We start from the raw sequence: 21,143 nt of genomic DNA, 5'->3' as shown, positions 1-21,143 counted from the left end.
TGAAAATTAAATTAAACTGAACTGTTCTGCTTATCTGGCCTCAGAAAAAACAAAATAAATCCATAACTTTAAATCTATTGCCTGTTGCTAAAAACAGTCTATTGACAAGTGTCAAGGGGTAAGAGAGTGTATTCCCTCTGTAAAATAAAGAAAGGGGCAGAGATGGGAAAGTGAAACTAAAGGAGGTGAAAATATTTGAGTAAGTTTACAGTAGACATAAAAACTACTATTTTAAAGATAGACAACATCAAACCCATACAAAGAGTGACTTTTAACTCTAGTACTTAAGCTTTAAATCAATTTATGAAAGATTCTTTTTAAGTGATATAACTTTTAATAGAAAAAAAAATCTATAACTGAATTTTCCAAAGGCAGACACTACATATTCCTTTGTAAAAACAGAACTAAAAACTAGCTTATGTTATAAGTGATTTCTATTGTTATGAATGAAACATTTATCATATCTAAAGTTAACTATGTATACTCTAGCTATATTTAATTTACCATATTATATAATTACTTTTAAAGCTTATAAAACAAAAACTTACCCCATCATTTTCTCTATGTGGATTCAGTCTATTATAAACAGCCTCAATAATATTGCGCCTAAAAACATGAAGAAAGTTTTGAGAAAATATTTTAAAATAAATTAATCAGAAAATTAATAATATAGCTTTAATTTTTTGCTGTATCCAAAATGTACTGCCAGCTTTAAAATTAATGCTATCAAGACAGATTTCTTCCCCCAACCAAAGAATTCTAATTCCTAGAATCTGCTGAATCTTGATTTATCCTACACAATACATTCTTCATTACTTACCAAGGAAGGAGGCCTATAGCCTCTTCTTGAAAAGGTTCTTGCTTCTTAGAGCAGAAAGGTTCATTAGGAATAGCTAGAAGACTATTTTTTCTTTTTAAAGCAATTGGGATTAAGTAACTTGCCCAAGGTTACAGGGCCAGTTATTTTTGTGTGGGTGCCAAGTGTCTGAGGGCAGAACCGATCCCAGGTCTCCCAATGCTGGGGCTGGCACTCTTACTCACTGCGCCACCTGGCTGCCCCTAAGCAATTGGGGTTAAAGTAACTTGCTCAAGGTTACATGGCCAGTTATTTTCGTGTGGGTGTTAAGTACCTGAGGTCGGAATCGAACCCAGGTCTCCCGCTCTGGGGCCAGCACTTTTACTCACTGCACCACCTGACCACCCCTAGAAGACTATTTAAGACAGTTATCAAGTAGTATCTAGGAAGATAGTCCTTTTGAAAGTGTTCTTTACAGAAAGCAGGTAAAATAGTATAAACAATGAGCTTTTATATAGTGCTTTAAGGCTTGCAAAGCTCTTTAAATTGATCTCATTCAATGTAACCCCCGGATGAGCTCCTACTAGGTTTAAAAAATCAATGTGTTTAAGGTACATGGCACAGGGGTGTGACTGCTGGACACAGGGATGAGAAAAGGCTTAGGTACAAAGTGCCCTTCTCACTAGCATTGCCTTTCCAACTATGACCAAGTCACTTCATATCTCTGAGGCTCAGTTAACTCATCTGTCAAATAAAAACTGATAAATGGAGCATTTACCTCACTGGGTTATATTATGAAAATCAAATGAAATAAAAATAAAGTGCTTTGTAAACTTTAAAGCATTAAAAGAATGACGGTTATCAGTATCATAATACTCTCTTATTCATAGAAATTTAATTGTACTATGCACAGTGAATTCAAAATTGGTTATCTTCTACTTACTTGCCAGCAAGACCTCCTCCTGGAGGTAAATTAGGGATATTTTCTGCAGACAATATGCGCATGATATGGGCAAGATCAGGCATTCCTTCCTCACCAGACTTCTCCATAATTTCTGTATGAAAACAAACAACACATGAATTAATAAGACGATCATGAGGAAGTAGAAAAGCAAAGACAAAACCAAAACTATATACTGGTTCCCTGTTATGTCAAAAGGCATTCATTTTAAAAAAGTAAAAAATAAAGGCTTGCTGTAAATGTTTAGCGGACTTCAAAATTTCACTTCAGCTTATATCTTATATATAAGATATATATAATGATATTTATTTATATATATATATATAATGATTTTTTCTTAAACATTGCAATTTGTGGGGGCGGCTAGGTGGCACAGTGAATAGAGAACTGGCCATGGGGTCAGGAGGACCTGAGTGCAAATCCTGCCTCAGACACTTAAAAACTAGCCGTGTGACCTTGAGCAAGTCTCTTAACCCCAATTGCCCTCCAAAAAGAAAAAAAAACATTGCAATTTGTTTCAAGTTAAAAATGCAAACTGCTAAAATTTAAAAGGTTCAAAATCTATTTATAAAATTACAAACTAGTTGGTATCTGACCCCCAAGAACCGTATATTAACCAAGAGTAGTTTAGTTAGGTAAGGTATTTAGATATTGCCTGTATCTTCTAACAAAACACATCACCTAGGAAAACTAGAGAGAGTAAACTTCAAACTCTACTGCTGAGTCCCATTTAAAATTAAAATTGAGATTTTAATTTTAAAAATAAATCTTTGTAAATAGTTTAACTTAGCTATAGTGATACTTCTAGTGCATCTATACAATATTTTAAACTTTTCCCCCCAAGTGCTTTTAGAGATAATATTTTATTTGTCTTACCCATTTAATTCTTACAGCAGTTAGGTATATTTCCTGTATTAAAAGTTATGGAAATTAAGAGAACTAGATTTGTTAATATGAGGTAGGATTAACAGTTTAAATGGTGTAAAGGAGTGGAAGGGACTGGTAGAGTAACAATATAGGAACATGTCACAGAAGAAGTAAGAATTCAAGTTGAATAATAGAGAGGTCAGAAAGGGTAGGTACTACTTGCCAGGGAGAATGGGCAGCATAAATTAAAAGAAACTTTGCTGGCTTTTAGTGGGGAGGAAAACATGGATTTTGAGGAAGTGTCATTTAAAAACAGATGAAAATGTACAGAAAGACTTTATAAGCAAAATTGTCTTCCCTAATCTTATTCCTGTAGTTAGCATCTGATTTGTACGTTTTAATACAGAGGTTTCCAAAAGTTAGTTACTAACCTCTTAAAAGGTACATGCTAAGGGGTGGCTAGGTGGAGCAGTGAATAGAGCACTGGCCCTGGGATCAGGAGGACCTGAGTTCAAATCCCACCTCAGACACTTTTTTGATTGTATCCTGTTTGGCCATCTAACCTGAATAAAATATAACAGCTAATAATAACACTCTTAAAAGAGTTTAAGCTAACAGAATATCTGTAACAACACAAAGTAGATAATAGTTACTAACAATGAATTAGGACAAGTGTCACTGTAATTATTCAGTATTACCAGGAATGTAGACTTTGAACAGTTATTATTTTGAAATACATATTCATAACTTTGCCATTTAGAAAACAGTATAATTTTAAAAGGATATACTTTTTTTCTTTTTCTATGGGACACTAAGGTTTCTCTAAAACTTTCTACTTGGATAAATTTCATCCCAATCCCCAACCCCAATCACTTTGATTTAAAAGCAGAGGAAGTTTCCCCCCTCTTTTCTTTTTAAATAAAGCAGAGTAACTTTCTTACCTTCAACCCGTGATTCCAAGTGCTTATCCAAGTCTGAATCTTTTTTCACTGCTTCATCTGAGACCTTAGGAGCATTTGAAAAACAAACTAGCACAATACTCATGTTATCTCGACTTCCCTGTATATTAAAGAAGGGGAAAATTAGGTAAGATTTTTTTTTTGCCAGTTTCTAATCATTTGCTTTAAAAATACAATTTACTTAAGTATCCAGGAGCAAAAAAAAAATACAGTTTTACACTGGATTAGTGGCAATCTGAAGAATGGCCTGAAAAAGCTATGTTTTCCACGTGTACATATGTACCCTTAAGTAGATCTTCATTTGATTTTTATGTAAGCTAGCTCAAAATCTATGTGGCATCCTTTTTCTTTACTCTTTCTCAACCTGCATATCCAATTTCTTGTCAAGGCCTATAGAGTTTACCTTTTATACCCTCTTCTCCCCTGACACTGCCACCTTCCATCACCTGCCTGTCACAAGACTTCATCCACTGCAGTGCATTTTCCACTCAGCTTCCAAAGTAATCTTCCTAAAACACAGGTCTGCCCATATCACACACCATTCACTCCTCAGTCCCTCCACCCCCAGCCCCAACCTTGCACTCAATAAATTTCAAAGGTTCCCTATCACCTCTAGGGTCAAATATAAAAACTGTTTGGCATTCAAAGTTCTTTATAACTTGCCCACCACCTCCTTTGCCAGTCTTCTTATACCTCACACCTCCATACACACTTTTTGATTAACCTAACCTCCCTTGCTATTGCTTGAACAAGACACAGCATCTCCCAACTCAGCATTTTTCACCGGCTGTCCCCATACCTACTGTTCTCCCTCCGGGTCTCTGCCTCCTGGCTTCCTTCAAATCCCAGCTAAAATTTCACATTCTAAAGAAAGCCTTTTCCATTGCCCCTTAATTCTAATGCCTTCTCTCTTTTGTCTGTGCACAGAGTTGTTTGCATGTTGTACCCCCTACCTACCAAACTCTGAAGTACTATCAGCAAGGGCTGTCTTTTGTTTTTCTTTGTATTTCCATTGCTTAGCTCAAGGCCTGGCATATAATACAAGCTTAATATATTGTTTATTGACTATCCTTCCCCAACCCTTATCTTCATAGTGGTGGTTGTTAATTATACTCCAATTAGCTATACCTGTCATACCTGTCTAGGCCCTTTGCCCTTTTCTAGAGGATGTATTCCCTCAACTGTAAGACTAGGCCCCTACAGGCAAAGGGGGCAGAGTAGATAAAGGGTTTTCATTTGTCTTTAGCCTAACTGGTAGATCACAAACAAACAATGCTTATTACAATTACCCCATGATAAAGAAGGGATAAATAAATACTAGGACAATCAAGAAGGTGAACCAAAGCAGGGATGCAAAAAGGGCAGAACAATTTAAGGATTCACTAAAGCACACTAACAAGGTGACTTAACTGTGGAGAACCAAAATTACAGCCAAATAACTAGCATTCAGATAAATGGAGTTCATTTTTTTTTTTTAGGTTAGACTTTAAGCTCAATGTTGAGAGTATTTTATTACAAAGAGGTTTTTTTAGACAATTAAAATATGGATTAATGAATTCAGTATGGAAAGAACTGCCAGTCCTGTATCAGTCTTACCAATATATAGCATTCACCCACAAAACTGAAGGCAACATGTTTAAAACATCTGTCTGTTAATTCTAAGGAAAAATACTTAAAAGTGAATCTTTTTAAAATCATATGGCTGTTTTTCCAACTGTACTTTCCAATATACTTTGTGCCTAAGAAGGTTGCCAGCTATCTCATGTATTGAAGAATGACACAAAGAATGCCACCAAAAAGGAGGCAGGTATGAGTCATCCACACCCAACTAAAAATCAGTACAATAGTCAAAACCCATTCTACTACAATAGTTCAAGTTATGCAAAGGAAGGGAAGGTATGACGGGCACCCATTACGTCCCTAGATCTGTACAGCTCCAATGCCATTTTAAACTGCTGTGGTTTGAGAAAGCTATCTGCTTTTCTCCCATCTAACAAAGAGTCAGAAGTAACAAGGAGATCGTCATATAATATAAATTAAAGGGTCAGGAGATCTGAAAGTAATGGTCTTGAAAAAGTTCAGAAGAGATAATGTATGGTCTAACCAATACAATTCCCTGGGCTCAGGCTGTTGTTCGGATGGATATGAGGGGTAGGTGCAGAGCCATATCCCAAGTGCCTGACTAGTTAGTGCTTCCAAACGACCCCTATTTCATTCCAACATGGAACCCATAATTCTTGAAACACTTTCCCAATTACATTATTCATAAAATAAATAAGAACTTTTAACAAAATAAATAGTTTTTCAATCATATCACAGAATCAATAATATCTAGGGAACTGTGTCTGAAGTACATTCCATACGTTGATTTTAGAGCCCTTCTGGAATTTGAATTAAAAAGAAGAATTTTATTCTTAGATCATTATTGTATAGTAACAAAGTATCACAGTATCAAAGGGTTACCCAAACACTTTTAACTGCTCAATTTCCATACTCAGAATTTTGCCACTTATTATAGGCACAAAGAATTTAAAAGTCAAATATCCATAGAATCTTATTCCTAATATTATAGCAAGCTTAAATTTAGTTTTTGGTTAAATATTAGGGAGCAGTTAAAATAAAAGATATTTGCAGAAAAGAAACTAAATACCCAGTCTATGTTTATTTTAGGTAATCAAATATTTAGGTCTCAGAAGATTGTAATGTCCTAACAGTGATGGGTTCTGAGTAATTATATGATCCAAGAGATAAGTGGTGACATCCAAATTAGAGGTTTCAGCAATATACTTTACTTTTATCTATTTATCAGCTGGACTTAAGCAAGATTTACAGGACTAATACTATGAATTAATATTCCTCAAGTGTTTAATACATATACAAAAGCTTCTATAAATAAAAAGAGTATTGCAAGGTGTGCAGAACAAAGTGGTATCTCCTTTTAATCTTTCCAGTGCTCTGGTGAAGGTGAGGGAAGTTGCTGTGGTGGGGATCTTTGTTTAAGAAAGAAGAGGATGGAAAATTATAGGATTCTATCAAAGCCAAGTTAGTTTTAGCCCTAGCCTACTCACAATTTGCTGACTGGAAAATCAGATCAGATCTCTCAGCCAAACAAATTCAAAGAGGACCAGGGGAGATCAGCCTCCTTGTATGTAGATAGATGATATAAGAGATTTTCTGATCTTAGTTTCTTCAAGTATTTCTTTTTTTTTTGCTTTTTGTAAGGCATTTGGGTTAAATGACTTGCCCAAGGTCACATGGCTAATTTTTGTGTTAAGTGTCTCAGGTCGGATTTGAACTCAGGTCCTCCTGATTCTAGGGCCAGTGCTCTATTCACTGTGCAACCTAGCCGCCCCTCAAGTATTTCTTTATGAGGAAAGCTGAACTAATCTAACAAAGTTCTCCAAATTTAAATCCAATGAAATAGGCTTTTATTGTCTGATTTTTTTTAAAACCTCACTTTAAAAAAAAAGCTGGTTTTAGAAACAGCTAATTTCAGGGATCCCTCTTTAATAGAGAATCTTTTAATCTTTCCCAAATTCAATCAGCCCTTTAAGCAGGTATCCACTGCTTCACCACCTACACACTCCTCAACTTTCTGCAATGTTATTTTTTAAACTATATCATTTTAGTATCCATCTTCTATTCAAAAATACTAATGACCTCTTTATCACTAAATCCAAAGGCTGCTTTTTTGTTCTCCATTCTCCTTCACTAGATTAAGAGAAGATGAATAACTGTTTAGGGCACTAGACTTGTGCCTGTTTAATTCAGAGAAAATTTAAAAGGGAAAATTTGGTGATAGGGATCTTGAACAATATAAAAGGCTGTCTTATAGAAAATAATAAATTTTGCTTGGCCCCACAGAGGGCAGAACTAGGAACATAAAGTTGAAGTTATAGGGGAGCAAATATCTAAGCAATTTAATTGGCTAGACAAAAAAAGCCTACTTCCTAACAGTTAAGGGCTGTCTCTAAATGTAATTAGCTGTCTTGGCAGGTTCTCCATCAGTGGAACTCAAGCAGAAACTCAATGGTTTCTTGTCTAGGATAGGGAGTAGAAGGGATTTTTGGAAGGGATTACATTATGGGGAGGAAGCAAAGTACAGAGGGAAGAGTTCTTAAAATTGAAGAAGCTAGCTTAATATCCTAGCTTGGGCATTTGTTACTGTAGACTTGGGAAGTCACTCTTCAGCTTTCTGGGCCTGAATGTTCTCATCTAAAAAATAAAAATAAAAATAATTGGATTTGATAATCTCTGAGGTCTTGCAGCTTTAACATACTGTGATCTCTGCAATCCCTGCCATTTCAGGTTCTGTGATTAAAAATATAAATAGATTTCTATCTAGAAGGGACATTAAGAGAACAGTATTTCACAGGTGAAGCTGACTTGTCCAAGGTCACAAAGACAGTAAGTAGCAAATCCAGGTCACTGTGATTTTTTATAATCAATCAAGTATGATGTTCTAACCTTAGTTTTTCAAGTTCTTTTTTTGTGATGAAGAATACCTATAAAATACATGGTTTTCAAATAAAAAAATTTCAAAGCAAAATTTATGAAAGTATCCCCTAAATCCATTCTAAGAACAAGAGAGACAAGCCTTAGGGCAATTAGTGATGATTACTTACTACAGAAATATATTTAAAAAAAAGGTTGACTCAACTACCTGTCTTTCTGGCTGTTAATTCATTTACCAAAAACATTAGGTATAATATAATCTAGAGAGGCAGGGCTGACTATGACAAAGGGGACACATATTCTATATGGAGCTAGTGCTTCTACCTCTTGATTTATTATGTCCCATTCACCCATCCTGCATAGGTTAAATATATGAGTCCAAAAGTTAATATAATGCTAAAACCACTCTCAAAGCTTCCCAGTTTTTCTAAAACCAAGTAGAAGATTTAAACATGAGCTAAGAGCGCTACCTGATGAGTCAGCCAAAAATTCACAAGTACCCCCCCTTGATTTTAGACAATATAATAGGAAGCAATTACAAAGCATTTCTTTCAAATATAAAGAATCAGTAGGTAGAAAAGACAATTGCCTATCAGAAATAAATGTTCTACTTTTACATTTACCTGTACTTCTAATTCTCTATTAATTAATACTATATTTTGTACTTGGTCAAATATTTAAGTTACAGCTCTATATCAATCATAAACATTTGAATATATTATGTTTTAACAATTTCCTATCAATTTGAATGAGTAAATTAAAGCCTGCTGATAAAAACCCAAGTACTCTCTCTTCACTTAATTCATAGAAGTTAATCACACTGCCTTCATAGTTTATAATTTCCTGATCATTAATTTTAAATCAGGAATAGTTTAAGTCAGTTAATGAACAAGAAATATGCTGAATAAAGTCATAAGAACTTTATGAAGGAATACCTAAGTATTTCTCATGATGGGGGGATTAGCTAATTGCATTTTCAACTTGATGTTTCATAAAAAGAATAAAGTTGGTAAATAATCTCCCATTATACTTTTATACATGTAATTATTACAATTTATGGAATAGAATTGTGCAGTGAGAAAAGTACTCATCCCTTGAACTTATAAGAGCCAAGTACAAATATCACTGTCTGTAACCTACTAGCTGTGTGAATCTTGGCAAGTTACTTCATAGCTTTGTGCCTCGATTTCTTCATCTGAAAAATAGAGACAGCAATGCTTTTACTACCTAACACAAAAGACTGCAGAGAGGAAAATATCAACCTTTTAAAAGTACAACACAAATTACTTTAATGAAGCAAATGCTTTGAATTCATTATGTTCACCTCAATAGTTATGTCTTGAACTATTCTTTGATTCCTGGAGGATCATTTCAATTCCTTCACACTTCAGAAGTCCTCTCAGCCCCCCTCTAAATCGACTAACTTCTCACAGAATCTCCATTTTAAGTAGTGTACACAGGCCAGTTTTCTCTTCATTTTTCACCAGGCTGCAATCCAGACTTCTCCATAATGCTCCCCACAAGGTACCTCCTTTTCCCTCACTCATTTTCATCTTCCATTCATGTGATGTCTTCCTCTATTAGAATGAGGGCAGAGACAATCTTTCTTTTTTGTTCATATTTGCATTCTAAGCCTCCAGCACAGTATCTGACATATTGTAAGAACATAATATAATAAATCCTTGCTGACAGACTACCTGACTGACTAGAATAACTAAAAATTCCTCTGCCCCACCATATAGGATTGCAATACAATTTTTTTTGTCTTTGCCGCTAGGAAAACCAATACTTCCAAGGAAGAATAAAACTACAGAGAGCATTACTTCTACAGACAGTAATTTTCTAAAATGATTCAGGAATTGAAGATCTAGTGTGGATCAATTATTGATGTCGTGCTTGTGGTCCTTCTCTTTTTGGTTGTTTGCCTTTTGACAATTTCAATGTTCATTAGTAGTATCTACAGCAGATGGTGGGTGGGAAAATTAAATGAAACAAACTAGTTTTATGGGTTAATAGAAATTTTGGTAAGATATTAGTGGAGGAATATATTGAAACTAAGTAATATAATATTTTAGAAATACCAATGGGCTTCAATTCTACTCTACTCAGTTACCATGAATAAGCAAGTGGCTAGTTTAATTATGACATAATTCCATAAGGCGAATATCTTACAATTTTAAAGTCAAGGTTCTTACAACAATATCCTATCTCAAGAAGCATTATTTGTCAAGGTCTATAAGTACTGACAACTTTTAATTGCATTTTGAACATGTGATTTCACTCTTGTAGAAATTTCCAGTATAAGAACTACCTTCATTGATGCAAATAGACTGCACTTCTGTAATTTATAGTCAGAGAGGTGCCTAGGGAACGTGCTAACCTCTGTGCCGATGATCTGGCTATCACCTTGAATGGAATACTCACTGAGATGTTTCCTTCAAAACAACTCAAGCACCACATTCTACATGAACCTTTTTCTGATTACAGTATCTGCTACTACCAATCCTCTGATTATCTTGTATATTTATTATTCATTTATATGTACCTACAGCTTCCTCCACAGTTCCTAAACTAATGATCAGTCAACGAATATTTATTAAGCAAGAAATCTGAGGCAATAGGCTATCACAATAGTCCAAGCAAAAGTGATAAAGGGGCTCAACTACACATGTAAAAATGTAGGAACATGATACAAAAATCTGGCTTTACAAAGCAGTTAACTTAGAGATGATTCCCACAGAACTCTGTTAAATACCAGACACACTGGCTAAATCATCAGTCATTTAAACTTATTTCAAAGATGGTGTCAGACTGCGTTAGAAGAAAGAGATCTCACTCTGGTTTTTTCCCTCTGTCAATGAAAATCACAGGTCCAGTCCCTATCCTATTGAATGCTTGTTGTGTTAGTATAAAGCTTTACCTTTGGATTATGAGAATTGTGAATTGTAATAATATCTCTATTTCTCTATGAGAAATGTCAGAATACTATAAAGTAGCTTACTTTCATTCCAAAAATCAAATCTTTAAAGTATATAACTCAAGATTCTCACCAGTGAGTGTCTGCATCAACCAGCAAGCTGAAAAGATCCACTACTTCTCAAAGTAATCAATCATTTCTCTACTAATTTCTCTAGGAATGAAATGTTTATTATCTATCCTGCCAACCCCACTCCTAAGTCTCTCTCCCCAATTAACATTTGGGGAAAGAGGAAGAAGAGGAGTATGGGGAGAAAAGATTCCCAAAATGTTTTCTTCTTCCCAGGGCAGGAGTGGGTGAATGGATTCACCCTCTAAATGATATTCCATTATTCCAATCAACTAGGATCAAAATTTCATCTTTCCCCGCCTCTCATCAATCTCCCACACCTGACAGATTCCTCCTCTGAAAACAAAACAAAAAAAATCACTAAAACCATCCCTAAAGTTAGGTTACAACTAAATGCCTCACTTCTCATGCAGATTACTGCTATAGTTTCTAAACCTACCTCCTGGTCTCCTCTCAATCCTTTCCAATCCATTTTGGGTTCCAATACTCTTATCTTCCAAAAAAAAAAATCACACTGATTGCATACCTAATCTTCTCAGCAACATTCAATGGATCCCAACTGTCTATACAACAAAATTAAACTTCATTTTTATATTCTAGGTCATTATTTTAGGCCTCAAGAAACTTTCAACTTCCAGTCGTTACCTACTACTGCTAAACAGTTGGTCACTGTCCCTAGGATGAAACCATTCTCCTGACTCCATACTTTTTCTTATACTGTTTATATCAGCTCCCTAAAAAAAGGCTTACTTTTCAACTCCCTAAAAACTGAAATTTCAATCCACTTCAAATCCTATTTCCTTATGAGACCTCCTCCAAATACTCTAGCAAAACATATTTCAAAGATACAGTAAAACACAACACAACCATAGCTACATGAAGACAACATTTGAAGGCAACAAAATTCAGGGCTAATACAACAAATATTGGCACTAAATTTATTGAAGTGTATATATCCTTTTAATGAGCTACAAAAGCATAAGGATTTATATACAGTCAGATTCACTTTCTTCTACTGTTTCATTTCACTATTTTCCTAGAATGTCTTTTATGGTATGTTTGTAAATTTGTCTGGGTTTACTTATCATAACAATATTTAATAAATAAAAGGATCACTCACTCTTAGTAACTTTTATAATTAAAAATGCCAGTGCCAGGCATACAGTAAGTATTTAATAGATGTCTGTTGACTTACAGTAATTACTACTTGAGGCACTTAATCCTCCATTTGACCCTTAGGTTCAGGACATACCTTACATTTCTTTTATCTCCCCCTCTTACCTGACAGTACCTAACATATAGTAGGTACTCAACAATTCTTGAAAATGTAATTTAACCCTAGCCCTAAAGCTGCAAATAAGGCCATTTTAAAAACATTCTTCCTCCAGTATTCAATGTAGTGATGTTTCTTAAATCCACCTGTCTAAGACAAATCCTTTTTTTTTTTTCCAGTTATTGCACATAAGTAAGAAGCTTAATACACAAATACAAATTCCCAAGAAAACCTAACAAAGAAGTTAATGAAAGACACATTCACTGAAATTTTCTTTGGCCACAATGCTTGATTTCTCATATAGTGGGAGAGGGCGGACAGAGTGACTAACATATAGCCACATAATTAACATATAAATACTGAGAGGTACAAAGATATAAATAAAATTTAATACAGGCTCCTGACACAAAGAAAATAGTCCAATGCATGAATATTTACCTCCAGGGAAAAGAAGTATGTTGTCCCACCTTAGGAAAGATATTTTTGGATACAGACCCCAGAGACCCCACAATATCCTTCTCTAAAGGCAGTTTATCACAAACTCTGAAGCTTTACAACAGAGTATTGTTGCAATTCAAGCTATGGTTTTCACTGGATCTTTTCTATAATTATTTCAGTTTACAGTAGATCTAAATTTTAACTTCTAAATGACAATAATCAACTATTAAATGCTCTATAGATGTCCTGCTTAGATCCATCATAAGACAATGCAGAAGTCTTGAACAGAACCAAACAAGAGCCCAAGCCATCACAGAATTAGAAAACATAAGTTACTAGGAATTTAGGGAACAGACAATAGTAGAGCTACTAAAGGAATAACAAATACTGAAATGTAAAAATATGGACAGAACAAATGAAAATACAACATGAAGAAATAAAGCTCACTTACAAACTAAGATCGAAAAATTTAAAACAGAAAGAAAATGGGCAAAAGTGTAACCAGGTCTCAAGGACACAAAGCACATGTCAATCCTTGACAAATATAAAGCAAGATAGTAACAAAACACCCAGGTATCAATTAGAGCACAGAGAGCTAAAGGAAGCTCTCTGGCTGGTTCAAAGATCCTATGACATTACAAACCATGGGCTATTCACTCAGAAGTTCTGGGCTCCTCATCAGTTATTTTCAAGTAAATTTTGTACTGTCACAAAAATAACAAAAACTGTGTTCCAACGTCATGGAACTCCAATTCTTATTTTTATATGGATCCTCTACTCAATAAAATGATGCAGAGCTCCAAAACAAAAACCTTACATTGGTCAAATAACATATATGATCAAGTTTCTTTCAACTATAAAATCGACCAATCTGAGTTTCCAAGAAAGCTGAAGATTAGTCTTACTCATCTTATTACAAAACTTGTAGAGTATAAAAGGGGGAAAAAGACTTCATCAAATATTTCTCAACTCTATTAGAATCAACTAGTTACAAAAAAATGTACACATAGAAAAAAGAACAGAGAATCACATATAGCTGGGTTAATCAAAAGACAAACAAAAAAGGTACCAAAGACAAAGGCCTAAGATTGAAATAATGATCCCAATTATTAAGGGAAAAAAAACCTACCACAGTAACATTTTATACATTGTTTCAGGATACTAAATAGAATATTATTAAGAAAAACAATTTAGAGTGTGACAGAAATAATACATCCTTCAACAGAATGAGGTTATTCAAAAAGGCTTCGCTAGGTTGTGACCTACAACCAGATGGAAAATATATCACCAAGATAACTGATGTGCTAGGAATGAAGAAATTAAAATTAAAATTTGGTTGACAAATACATGAATAAACTTTTAAAAAGTCACCTCTTTTAGAATGAAAAACAGTTAAAAGAAAAAAGTTAAGAGCACTGGCATCAAGTCAAAACAAAACAACTGGAAAACACCTAGTATTAATTCAATGATGACTGCCATCCTTGGAACACTTCCTACAGTGAAGATTTGACCATGTCACTGCCCACTCCCCCTTCAATAAATTCCAGTGGAACCTTAGTACCCTCCATGATCAAACATAAAATCCTTTCTTTGGTTTTTCAAGTCCTTCCCCATCTGTCCCCTTCCTACCTTTCTAATCCTCTTAAACCTTAATTCTTCTCCACATAATCTTCAAGTAAGGGCTGCTGGCCTCCTTGCTAATCCTTCCACAAGACACTCTATCTCCCAATGCCAAGTGTTTTCACTAGGCTGTCCTCCTTGGATGGAGACCTCCCCTCCTCATCTCTATCTCCTGGCTTCCCTGGCTTCCTTCAAGCTTCAGCTAAACCTTCTGCAAGAAGCCTTTCCCAATTGTCCTTAATAAAAGTGCCCCTTATCTCCAAGCTGCCTTTAATATTCTTGCTTGTACATATGTTTGCCTGCTCTATCCCTCATTAAATTATGTGCTCCTTGAGAATAGGCAAACTTTATTGTATTTTATTTACCTTTCTTTATATCTCCAACACTTAGCACAGTGCCTGGCATGTAGAGTAGGTGCTTAATAAATGCTATTTGATTGTTTGACTTAAAATCATTACCTACAATAAAGGTCTGGCCAGGCCACAGAAACACATCCTGAAACAACCCAATTTGCACAAACTTCAAGTTCAGGTTATAAGTATTCACACCAACAATTACATTAAGTTTAGGGAACTTTATGAACTCCTCACCACCCACTGCCATGTAGAAAATTATAGGAAAATAGTATAATATCAACTGTGGTTAAAAAAGACCTTGGGACAAAAGTCTCTCCTAATGCAATCTTTAATCTCAGTCCTTTGCTCTAAATTTGACTGGTTAGACAACCCTAGTTGCTTTTTAATATGCTATTTCAAACCCAATGTGACAATTCATTAGTAGCAATATTTACATACCTTATGTAAACAAGTGTCCACAACCCAATTGCACACCTTTTCCAGATCATCAGATACCTCAAGCCTAGATTTAACAAATTCACAGAGCTCCTCATTGCTCATAACATCCCAGATCCCATCACAAGCCAAGATGATAAATTCATCCTCTTCTGCTCTTAAAATTTCATAAACCTCAGGCTCTGGAGAAACAAGTTGTTCTGTAGGACCCTTGCCATCCACACATTTGTAATCATAGTCCCCCAGAGCTCGAGAAACTGCTAATGAACCATTTACACGCTGTATCATTACACTGCCTCCTGCATTTTGGATTCGCTCCTTCTCCCTTGGATTGCAAGGTTTGTGATCCTGGGTTGAAAAGCAGACTTGTCCGTTCCTATAAAGGACAGCACGTGAATCTCCACAGTTGATAAAGTAGATATGTTCAGGTGAAATCATAACTCCCACTGCAGTTGAGCCACTCCTGTCCATCCCATTTCTGAGATCTGAAAAGTTACGCATGTATTCATCAATTTTCAAGAAGCCAGTTCTGATTCCGCTCTTAACATTTTCCACTGAAGGTTCAAGAGCAGATCCAGGTTTTTCTGCTGCCCTAAAATCTTCATTATTAGTAATATGTTCTAATAAGTGTGTTGAGCAATAATTTGCCACTCGAGATCCAGCATGACCATCATAAACAGCAAAAAATGACCAGTTTTCCAAGCCATGAGGAATTCCTACAACTGCTGTGTGAGCATCTTCCATTTCTACTCTCCATCCTTGCATGCTGCTGAGGCCATAACGCAAACCATTCCCAGCACCGTGAGCATTATGTTTCTCAGTTTTGGGCTTGTCCAAAAATGCACCCATGTTTAGCACTGAATCTGGAAGAAAAAAAAATGATAGATGTTTCAATTAAAAAAGGAAAATATATATCTATATACATATGTAAACAAATTATTCAAATTGTTAAAACTCAGTCATAACATTGTGCCTCATTTTAAAATACTAATACTGTCCAGGTTTATTACACAACAAGAGATACGACTAAAAATATTATTAATGAAATAAACATTTACTAAATTGTATCAGCATATGTGTGTACACACACAAACACACACATACACGAGATCCTCAAAATCTCAATTCTTGCAGTATTATTTTAAAACCACTAATATCGGGAGTTGAGGAGATAAAGAGTATCAAATAAAAATCTGGGTAAAGATCAAATTTATTCTAAGTCACTAATTCTATTAGTTTTCTAAAACAGATTAGAAGTTTTTTAAAAAGCCAAATTATTCTGTTATAAAATAATTAAAGATATGTGCCTGTCTAATACTATATAAAAAAAATTATGGTATCAAGATTTTGTTTCTGACAGAGTAAATTTCAGAGATGAAGGTAAGTACAAGGGAGAGCCTACAGGAAGAATGCCACTCCAGAAAGTCAGAATATGTAGAGTTAAAAAAAAAAAAAAAAAGAATATGTAGAGTTTGTGCTGTTTTTTTTTTTTTTGCTTTTTTGGAGGGCAATTGGGATTAAGTAACTTGCCCAAGGTCACACGGCTAGGTTTTGTGTGTGTGTGTGTGTGTTGTGTCTGAGGCCAAATCTGAACTCAGGTCCTCCAGACTCCAGGTCCGGCACTCTACTCACTGCGCCACCTAGCCATCTCTGTGCTCTGTTTTATGTATGCTAATAGCATATTGATTAATATCCATTCAAAATCACAAACCAAAATCATTAAAATGAACCACTGAAGGGGAGAAAAAAATTCAGTCAAAATCCCAATTAACACTATATCCAAATATTGAACTTTGCTCTGAAAGCTTAAATTATCCAAAATTTCTCTCTCAAATATGGACACATGTTCCCAAGAATGGTTATAACATTTACTTGTTCAGTCACTTTCAGAGCACTGTCATGTCTGTCTGACAATGGTTTAACAGGGTTAGAATACCTATGGCTCTTTCAGTGCCATGGAAAGAACACTTAGAAATCTTCAACAATTCAACAATAGAATAGATCTTAAGAGTTATTACACTGAAAAACACTAATCACCTCATATAATTATTTAATGGAATTAAATCACCATTGGAAAAATGATCAGAGAGTAGATGCAGATAATTTTTAAAGGGATGCATAAATTATCAAGATCTGTGATTTCTTAGATGAAAAAATTCACTCTACCAATGCAAGCTGGTACCATCTCCGAAATTTATAATCTTAGGACACTGCCTAGAGCACTGAGAAGTGAAGTGACTTGCTCATGATGAGACAGCCAGTATGAGAAGTGAAGTTTATATCTTACTAGCTCTGAAGTCAATGCACTACATACCATGTTGCTTCTCATTTATTTTAAGCAATCACTTTTTAAATATTCAAATCTACTGATAACCAGAGAAATAAAAATTAGAACAACTTAAAGACACTATTTCATAGTCCTCAAAACTGGCAACAACAACAACAAAAAAAGTAAAATTCAGTCAGGTTGCAGAAAAATAAGCTGAAAAATTTCAGTCAGAATCTTTAGAAGGGCAATCTTGGTATGCATAATTAATGTCACAAAAACAGTCATGAATATAATTCTAAAGGCACTAACGTATTAGAAACTTTAAGCAAAAAAGAATCTGGTTTCTGAAAAAAGAAAGGTAAATTTGGGGGGGTGATTTTTGGTCCAGATCTATTATTTTACCTGTATAATGAACTCCCAGTGAAGAAACATTCTTCCAATGCAGATTAGCAACTGCTCTAAAACCTATAGTTTTAAGCAACTTGCCTGGAGTCACATCATTGAAATATGCTTTTTAAAAGTAATTTTACACTGGTGAAATTTTACTACAGAAAATTTTAAGGGATATCCAAAAGCTAAAACTGAAATTTTATTTCACTGCAAATGAATGAAATTAGAACCAAACACATGAAACATTAAGTGTTTAATAGAAATATTAATCCTAACCATTTGCAAACAATTAAAAGATTTCAAAGTATAATATACAAGTAAAAAATTTCTACTTATTCTATTTTTCTCCTCTACTGATTCAGTTCTTTTTAAGTATAAAAACTCTACTGACAGTAACACTCTGAGAAGTCAGCACCATTTAACAGAAAACTCATTAAGTTATGTTACTTGTACAAGATATATTGTCAGCATTTGGATAGAGAAGTAATAATCAATGAATCAGCAAGTGTTCATTAAAAAAATTAATTATGCCAGATAAACCTAATTTCCTTTTCAGATGGGTCTATGATACAGGTGCATTATATAGGTATGGTCCAAATGTGCACTGTATCTCTGGACCACCTACAACAGAAGTATCAGACGTGTGGTCCACAATACTCCTAAGTGCAGACCAAACCAGATTAAAATATAAATGTGAATATTTAACAAAATAATTAAAAGAATAAAACATTAATTTCAAAATTAAGTCAACAAAAGATATACAAGGATAATTATGTCTGGTTAATGGCCCCCATTTCTATTTTAGCTTGACACCACTGACATACATCAATAAGATCAGACTCAGTGACACATTAAAGTAATAGCAGATCATGAGAATGCTTTAGACATCATCATCACCATCTTCATGATCATTATTATCATCATATTGCTTGATTTCACCGAGTCACCCCAATAAAGTCTATTTAGTCATCACAGGCAAGCTAGAGGGATTTGGCATAGATAGTAACTTAAACAGACTCAAAACTGTTTAAATAACTGGTAATAAGAAGTAGTGATTGATGAATTAATGTCAACTTGGGAGGAGGTTACTAGTAGAATAATAGTGAGAATATGCTTATTAAACTTCATACAAAGCTGGAAGGATTGCTAATATTTTACATGGTAGTATTAGGATCCAAAAAAAATCAACAGATTAGAATGGGCTGAATCTGAAAAGATAACATTTCTTTCCCATTATATTTTGGTTGAATTGGCAGGAAAAAACTGCAGAAGTATAGAAAGTAGCTAGAGAACAGTTCACATGAAAAAGATCGGGACTTATTAAGGTATAGCAAGCAAAAAAAGTAATGGGATTTTAAGTTGCGTTAATAGAAGCAACATGTGTAGAATATGAGAAGTGTTCATCTCAAATACTCTGCTCTCCACTCTTGTCTTTTTGTTCTATCCCCACTGTTCTCTAGATAAATGTCAACGTGGATTACTTCCACAATCAACTTCCACTCCGCACCAGCATCAGTAGAAGCTAAAGTAAGTCTTGCAACTATGCTGATGGAGTACATTACAAATTCATGTTACACAGCTTCAACAGGGTCCTTTTTATACTTCCCTAACTCCCTAGCTCACTCTCCAAAATAAGCTATTCAAAACCTCTTACTTCATCAAGCCTGTTGCACATTTCAAACTGGATGTACCAAGGACATCTCAAACTCATCACCCCTAAAGTCTCTCCACTTTCAAACTTCTGTATTTCTTCTATGCAAGGTACCACCATCCTTCCAGTGTCTTAGGTTCATAACCTTATCATTATTTCTATTCCTCTCCCTCATCTCAGAAAGTCAATCAGTTGCCAAATCCTTTATTTCTTTTACCTTGCTTCTTAAGAATTCTCACTCACATCTGCCTCTTCTCTCCACTGACAAAGATACCACTTAAATTCAGGCTCTTACCACCTTTCATCTAAATTGTTCAAACAGCCTCTTACTTGGTCTCACTACCTCAAATCTATAGCCAATTTTACACCCTGTTAACAAATTATTTCCCTAAAGCACATATCACTCCCCTAGTCAATTAACTCTAGCAGTTTCCCATTGCCTCTGGGATAAAACATAAATTCCTCTATTTAGCTTTTAAAACCCTACATAATCTGGCAGAAACACCTTTCCTATTTCACTGAATGTTACTCATTCTCTGGACTCTGCAATTCAGTCAAACTGGCCTCTATTTTTCACACAGTGACACTACTCACCATTCACATGATACTTTAACTCCCATCTCCAATGTGTTCACACTCCCTGGCTGTACTTCAGGCCTGGAATGTAGGTTCTGTACCTCTTTACTTCCCACTTCGAAGTAGTTCAGGCATCATCTTCAGCATGAAGTTTTTCAAGATTTCCCCTGTGCCCCACTATTAACGCTCTTCCTCCTAAACTACCTTGTATTTAACCATTATGTATGCAAATATTTATATTTATAAACCTTACATTTATATTATATAGATTTTATATGTATTTGCCTCCCCCATCGAACATAAGCCTATAGTACCGTGTTTCCCCCGATAATAAGACTATCCCGAAAATAAGCCCTCCCCTTACTGTGTAAGATTCCTCTAAAATAAGCCCTCCCCCGAAAATAAGCCCTATTGAGATTGCCACTGTAGTGAAGGTGATCCCCTGCGCTACACGCTACATTACGGTACCCTCCTAATGCACCGTCCCTCCCCACCCCCGGGTGAAACGCACGCCGCTCTCCGAGCTGCATCCAATCAGAGCTGCAGCAGTGAGCGCGTCATCCTGTTCTTTATTGAATTCACTATTGAATAAAGGTACATTTTTTTGTTTACATTTACCTGTTCATTAAAATTGCTGTCAATGTTCATTAAAATAAGCCCTCCCCTGAAAATAAGCCCTCTGGTGTTTTTTCTGTCCAAAAAAAAATTAATAAGACAGTGTCTTATTATTGGGGAAACACGGGTATGTAGAGAATGTTTTGTTTTTAGTACTTATATCCCTCACACCTTAGCATAAGTGCCTGGTACATAGCAGACACTTGCACTTGTTGATTGAGAAGGTATTAAAATAAGGTTGCTGGTTTTTTCCCCCCTACTGTTATATCTTTCAGTGAGTCTTGCATAAACCTGATACATGCATGGAAAACACCGATAAAGCCTTTAAGGTGGCATTTTTCCTCAACTAAATCAAATGACTTTTCATAGTTTACTAACTACACACACACACACACACACACACACACACACACACACACACACACACACACACACA

At 35.1% G+C, this 21,143-nt stretch overlaps 1 protein-coding gene across 2 annotated transcripts in view; it reads right to left on the bottom strand.

The window, feature by feature from the left end:
- PPM1B (protein phosphatase, Mg2+/Mn2+ dependent 1B) overlaps nt 1–21,143 on the bottom strand; it is an 89,312-nt gene that overhangs the window by 14,507 nt on the left and 53,662 nt on the right. For both annotated transcript variants that reach the window (XM_069071609.1, XM_069071610.1), the window contains exons 2-5: nt 15,210–16,069; nt 3,566–3,683; nt 1,740–1,851; nt 549–606 (exon numbers count right to left, since the gene is read on the bottom strand). In XM_069071609.1, the coding sequence (XP_068927710.1) occupies nt 549–606; nt 1,740–1,851; nt 3,566–3,683; nt 15,210–16,055 (1,134 nt within the window). In that variant the 5' untranslated portion in view covers nt 16,056–16,069. The remainder of the gene's footprint in view (nt 1–548; nt 607–1,739; nt 1,852–3,565; nt 3,684–15,209; nt 16,070–21,143) is intronic.

The sequence above is a fragment of the Petaurus breviceps genome, unplaced genomic scaffold (assembly GCF_028583685.1).
Source record: "Petaurus breviceps papuanus isolate PSGF00001 unplaced genomic scaffold, PetGlider_PUasm1.0 90842, whole genome shotgun sequence".
NCBI lineage: Eukaryota > Metazoa > Chordata > Mammalia > Diprotodontia > Petauridae > Petaurus > Petaurus breviceps.
This window is presented reverse-complemented; position numbering and strand designations above follow the sequence as displayed.